Raw genomic sequence first — 6,491 nt, 5'->3', positions numbered from 1 at the left:
CCAGCGCTGACTATTGTGATGTCTGGCGAGCTACTGCAGTTACCCATAATCCTGGTGGGTGCGTCGTCGTTCATTGTGCAGAATGTCGAATCGTCTATCTGCTCAGCCAAGTCTGTTGCTGAATTGCTGTGCAACTTCGTCTCTTGGACTGCAGCTATCAATATACCATGCCGACACATTAAGACGGTTATCTCCTCAATCTTGCTTATCGTATTTTCCTACCGGGTTAATCATGCGGAGCAGTTCTCTTGTTCTCACCAATACAGTCACAGTTTAACTTTTGCCGACCACTGCTGTAAAGTAAATGGTTCTGGTATGAGTCAAGGAAGATGATAATCAATCGCTTATAGGGAATTTACATGAGGCGATTTTTCAGGCGATTTTTAGTTGAATGCAACAATCGCCTGGTGTAAACGGCCTTTCAACTAATCGCTTTCAATGAAGTTGGTCGGCTGCCTACTTTCGTTCAACTTTTGGTTCAACTAATCGCCTGTGAAAGTTGAATCATGTAAATTGCCTAATAAATTCTCTAAATTAAAAGCCGTGGGGTCTAAAAGTACGCAATATGCAACCGTCCGTCGTCCGACACGAAGCGCCAATCGCGACTGTGTAAGGATAAGAACATAGTGGAGCGGCGAGCAAAGAGCATCGAGCAAAGCGTCGATTTCAAACGCATATGTTTCAATGGGAAAGCGCATAGTGAAGAGCAAAGCCTACATACACATTTGTAACTGAAGCTTTGCTCGATGCTAGCTCTTCGCTTTCCTCGGCGCTCCACTATGTTTTCACCCTAAGCTAACGTTTAATATTCTCACAGCGTCATAATCCCCCAGAAAACTAAAAGTGCAACATCAAAGAATTCAAATTACTATATTCGAAGCAATCGAGCCATAACCGCGAAAGAGACGTAAGCTCCAAATGTTTTTATTTGGCGTTTTTTAATCAAAATTCCATAATTTTTCCACAAATTAATAGCTTCTTCATATGTATCTATTGTAAATGGTACCGCAAAGATTTTACAAGGCAAACAAACACACCAAAAAAGTAGCTCAAAGTGGACCACCCATCCCGAGTTATGCGCCGTCTGACGTACGCAACTTTCGTATATACAGATGCGTGCAACTAATTAGCAACGAAATTTAAAACGATATTGCTTGCAAATTATGTATATTAATCAAACTTAAAAAAATCGTCATCAAAATTTCAAAATTTTTAATTAGAATATATAGAAAATGTTGGGGTATGCAGCTTTGTAGCCCATTCAATTTTAGTATAATAACAAAACTGCATACCCGAAAATTTTCTAAATAGTCTAATTAAAATTTTTGTAATTTTGATGAAAATTTTTTGAAGTTTGATTATTTTTTTTGCAATTTGTGCAAGTTTTGCAACTTTTGTTATTGTGGTTTCTGATATAGATTGAATTATATTTTCAATGAAAATTATTAAAAATAGATAAATAATCATAATTTGCAAGCAATATCGTTTTGAATTTCGTTGCTAATTAGTTGCACGCATCTGTACATACATTAGAGCCTGTCAGACGTGGCAATATTTCCGTCTTTCGCACGCAATTCGCTGTCAAATTGAGAAAGAGAAATTTTATTTCGATGTGTAACAGCCAGAAAGATCTTTCTGTCACTTTTCGGAAATCAGTTTCAGAAATAAAAAATGTAAGGTCTGACTGCAACTGCAAGAGCGAAAATCGATTTCGGAAATATATTTCAACTTGCTCGTGCTGCACTAGCAATTTTTATTTCTTCTGCAAGTGCTGTCAAACTAATCGAGTGTTGCCGTGTGGCACTGATCGTGAATTTGTGTAAACTGATAAAAAATATTGTTGAATTAAATATCAAAAATGCTTGAAATATATTATTTTGCTCAATAATACTTAATCGTTAAATTAATGTTCACACGGCAAATATGTTAATTATAACCTATATTTTGTGGTTTTGATTTTTTTGTCTTACCCAAACAGACCGGCGTGTACGCGAATCATCCACTTCTATTTTTTTAATAATAATGGCAATAATTTTCAATAAAATTGCTTTCTTTTTCAACAGCAGCTTACGTCGAGTATTCATTTTTCGCGTTTTCGTTCTCGCTTTTACAAGAGAAATAGCAAACAAACGACAACCCCACCGCCCATGGTTGCATTTTAGTATCGAGATACGATTGCCAGAAACTCATTCGCTAGATTTTTAACTATGGTTCCGTAGATCCACTCTCCCGTTTTTCTTAAACAAAGTAAGGTCTCCTACGTTCAGTAAGGGCAATGCCTTTGCGCCCCTATCAAAGTAATATTTTTGCCTTGCTTTCTTTTCTTCTAACTTTCCTTGTATTCGACTCTCTGTCAGATTGTTTCTACACAAAAGCGATTTCGATACTGGTAATTTTGTTTTTAGTAATCTCCCACTAAACAACTGACATGGCGCTACCCCCATGCCCGCCACGGGAGTTGCATTGAATTCCAAGATGCGGTACTGATATTGTTCCCAGTCGTGTGCATGCAACATCTTTTTAGAATGTTTTTTGCAATTGCCACGCCTTTTTCGGCTAGACCGTTACTTTGGGCATATGTTGGACTCGAGTATTGCAATATGATGTTGCATTCATCAGCGAATTTATCAAATGCCTCTCAGTTGAACGGACTATTGTCGCATTTGAGTTTCGTTGGATATCCTCAGCGATTGAATCGTCGCTTAAGTTTATCAATAATATGATTCGCCGATTTGTTTTCCAGTTGCTCTACCATCAGAAACCCTGAGTATGAATCGATGATCGAGATGAAGGGTTTACCAGCGTATTCAAAAATGTTCATTCCAGCTATGTGGAATGGGTATTCAGGTATTTCGTCTTGAACTAGTGGCTCCTTTTGGTTGTTCCGTTTGAACTGTTCACAGATTTCACAGGCTGCTACACACTCTTTGATCTGAGAGTTCATGTTTGGCCAGTAGTAGTGCACTCGCGCGCGAGCAAGCGTTTTTTCTATCCGTAGATGTGTAGCATGAATTAGCTTGATAATACGGCCTTGCAATTCAGATGGAATCACAAGACCACAGTTGCGAAACAGAAGTCCATTTTCAAAATGTAGCTCTGACTTGTATCTGTGAAATATCCGACTGAAATCATCTAACTGGTGGTATGAAGGCCATCCCGACTTTACATATACACAAACACGTTTGAGTTTTTCGTCCCTTTCGAGTATTAAACAGTAAAATTTGTAGTTTTCTTCTGAGAGGCATACGGAACGGGTTATTGAATGGATCACGTGAGAAAGTTCCGGAATTTCGTCCACCTCGACCAATTGTGCCCGTGACAGACAGTCGGCGAGTGCCAAATCTCTTCCGGGCTTATACATCACTTCCATCTTTGGGTATCTTAATAAATACATAAGCATGCGTTGTAGTCGGACAGTTACGTCATCTATGTCCCTTTTAATTAAAGTTTCGAAGGGCTTGTGGTCACTTTCCACGGTGAAGTCCCGCCCATACACGTAGTAGTGGAAACGTTGACAAGCAAATACGATAGCTAGTAGCTCTTTTTCTATTTGGGCCCACTTTTGTTCGCTGCGACCCAATGTCCTCGATGCATAAGCCACTGGTCGTCCATTCTGCAATAGGACGCAACCTAGTCCGTCCTTAGAGGCGTCCGTTTGTATGGTCACTGGCTTTGTTTTGTCGTAGACGGCTAATACTGGGTCTGACGCAATAATATTTAGTAAGTCTCGAAACTCCTCGTCATGTTGTTGATTCCACGTAAATGCTACATCGTTTCTCGTTAGGTTTCGCAGTTGAGCTGATTTCTGCGATAAATTTGGTATGAACTTTGCGAGATATTTCACAAGACCCAGTAGCCGAAGAACGTCCGATTTACTTTCAGGTTTTTTAATCTTCAGAATTGCCTCTAAGTATTTTCTTTTTGGTTTTACCTGACCGTACGATAACACATGACCCATAAATTCCACCTGCTGTGTGCGATATTGAACCTTTTCTGGGTTAAATGTTACCCCATTTCGCCTCGCCCGCTCAAGGACCATCGATAGCGCTTTATCGTGCTCGACCGCGGTTTCACCCATTATGCAGATATCATCGAAGTACACGACAACACCTGGTATATCACCGAATATCTGTATCATATTACGCTGAAACATTTCGGATGCGTTGTTGATGCCAAACGGTACGCGGTTGAACTTAAATCGGCCAAAGGGAGTCATGAATGTGGTTAGATCAGAGCTTTTTTGATCTAACTCCATTTGCCAAAATCCATTGGATAAGTCGAGAACTGTGAAAAATTGTTTGTTAGCCATTTGGCTGATAAAGTCATCAATTGTTGGGATCAGGAAGTGCTCACGCTTAGTTGCGCGGTTTAATGGTTTTGGGTCTAAGCAGAGTCTTATTTTCCCATTCGACTTTTCCACTATCTGCAAATTGTTCACCCAATCCGTAGGGTATGTTACCGGTGTAATAATACCATCCTGTGTCAATAGTTTTATTTGGTTTTCCAAAGGTTCAAGCAGACTGTGGGAAATGCGTTTTTTGTAGTGTAGTGCCGGTTCCGCATTTTCTTTCAAAACTATTGTTTGTTTGTGAGGAAACTTCCCTAACCCCTCAAACACGTCCCTATTTCCCTCTAAAAGTGTTTCTATTGTTTGAGGCAAGCATACAACCGAATCTATGTCTAAGCGTTTGACCAAATTGAAATCTACAGCTGTTTTTAACCCCAATATCGCTTCGAAATTGTTATCCACAACTAAAAATATTGATCGTTTATTCGTTTTATTTTTTGGGTCAACACAGTTTAATTCAACAGAACCAAAAATTTTAATTTTATTATTATTATAGTCATACACAGAATCGTTCGTATTCCTGTTTGCAATTTTCAACTTCAAGGCTGATATTAATTTGATCGGGACGCAACTGACATCGGCCCCAGTATCGATCTTAAAAACTACGGATTGGTTTCCTATGTGATACTCCTTTGTCCACTTAGCTCTGCTTACCCCAATACGACTTATTCTACAAGGAAAGTTTTTGTTACTAAATACACCTGCAACCCCGTCAACTAATCCACTACTGTTACCTGATTCATCGGCCCAGTTGACTGCTGATAACTTCTTTGGCTTCACTGACAAGTTCTTCGGTTTGAATCCACTCTCTGGCTTGGACGTTGTCTGCTTGCAGAATTTGCTGAAATTGCCTTGGCGTCCACAATTATGGCAACTGATTCCACGTGCGCGGCAATCTTTAAGATGACCGGGTATGAAAAGCGAGCCGCAGTTGTAGCAACGACGTGTGATAGCGCGAACTTCTGGCATGTCACATTCCGCGGAGTACACTGTTTGATGCACGATTGTCTTGTCCAGCAAGGATTTGTTTTTGTGTACCGCTTCAAATGTCTTGCACTTGTCCACTATTTCGGGCAGTGTTTCTTTTTTTGTGTCCAACAACCTCAATTGCAATTTTTTATCGCTGACACCGATGACGATTTGGTCAATCAGCATGCTGTTTTCATACGATTTACCGCACTCACACTTGAACTCACAATACTGTATTTGCTTGCGTAATTCGGTCTCAAAGTCTGCGAATGACTGCTTTTCTTTTTGCTTAATGTTGTTGAACTTAAACGATTCCATAGTTGGATTTTTTTTAGGAATGCAAAAGTTTTCGAATGACTGCAGAACTTCATCGAGAGTACGGGTGCCCGATGACGTTTGTCGTTCTGTTGAACCCGTCTGATCACCAACTATTCCGTTTGTGGTACCATCGTCGTAGAGTTCTGCTGCCTTAGGTCCGGCTAGCCATAAAAATGTGGCGATTTTTTTAGGTTCAGGATCCATGTCCTTGCCGTTCGCTAGCAAGAACATCAGAATAGTTCGTTTCCATATTGGCCAGTCACACGCTAAATTTGAGCAGTCGAGTGGTTCTGGCAAACGCGTGTTTGAAGCCATTTGACTCAACAGTGACACTATAATGTTCTCGAAGGGTAACGTTGGATGGTTGCTTCGCTCTCTGCTCCACAAATGTTACGGATCGTGTGAGATAGCGTTGATAAAACTGGATTCTGTTCTGCGGCTGCTTCCACAAGTTGCTGATTTCCACGTGTGGCTAGTTTCCACTTGTTTTTTCTTGATAATTCCACGGTTGGTTTCAATCCTGCAAAAATTTTCGTAGTTTTTCTTCCACTTAACAAGTTCTGGGCGTATTGTGTCCAATTCTGACACCATGTATTAATTNTGTTAATTGCGGAAAGACTATCGGTGCAGATAATAAACTTCTTGTTTTTTTTTTTTTTTTTTGGTTTTGGGTTGTGTTGGCAAAGCGGAGCGCTACATAAGCCAGGTTATTCCTCTAAGTTGTGAACCGTGTTATTCGCTGCTTATTTAGATCGATTTGCTGCTAGTGGTGTTCTGGGTAATTGTCTTCCTTATTTCTTTGTGAGTTTGCCGTTTGATTAAACGAATGCACATCCGAGCGACTTTTGTGTTTTTA

At 40.0% G+C, this 6,491-nt stretch overlaps 1 protein-coding gene across 2 annotated transcripts in view; it reads right to left on the bottom strand.

Moving 5' to 3' along the window:
- Positions 1-6,229, bottom strand: part of LOC108366844 (uncharacterized) — a 17,102-nt gene extending 10,873 nt beyond the window's left edge. Inside the window, exons 1-2 of one of the 2 annotated variants that reach the window (XM_017621319.1) lie at positions 5,083-6,229; positions 4,741-5,018 (exon numbers count right to left, since the gene is read on the bottom strand). In XM_017621319.1, coding sequence (XP_017476808.1) covers positions 5,014-5,018; positions 5,083-5,950 — 873 coding nt within the window. In that variant the 5' untranslated portion in view covers positions 5,951-6,229 and the 3' untranslated portion in view covers positions 4,741-5,013. Of the gene's footprint in view, positions 1-4,740; positions 5,019-5,073 lie in introns of those variants that run through there. The other variant, XM_017621318.1, reaches the window with a different exon arrangement.
- Between the last annotated feature and the right edge of the window lie 262 nt (positions 6,230-6,491).

This window comes from Rhagoletis zephyria, unplaced genomic scaffold, assembly GCF_001687245.7.
Source record: "Rhagoletis zephyria isolate East Lansing unplaced genomic scaffold, Rhagoletis_zephyria_1.1 Rzeph_scaffold_02417, whole genome shotgun sequence".
Lineage (NCBI taxonomy): Eukaryota > Metazoa > Arthropoda > Insecta > Diptera > Tephritidae > Rhagoletis > Rhagoletis zephyria.
The sequence above is the reverse complement of the archived record's forward strand: the minus strand, read 5'-3'. Positions and strand labels throughout refer to the sequence as shown.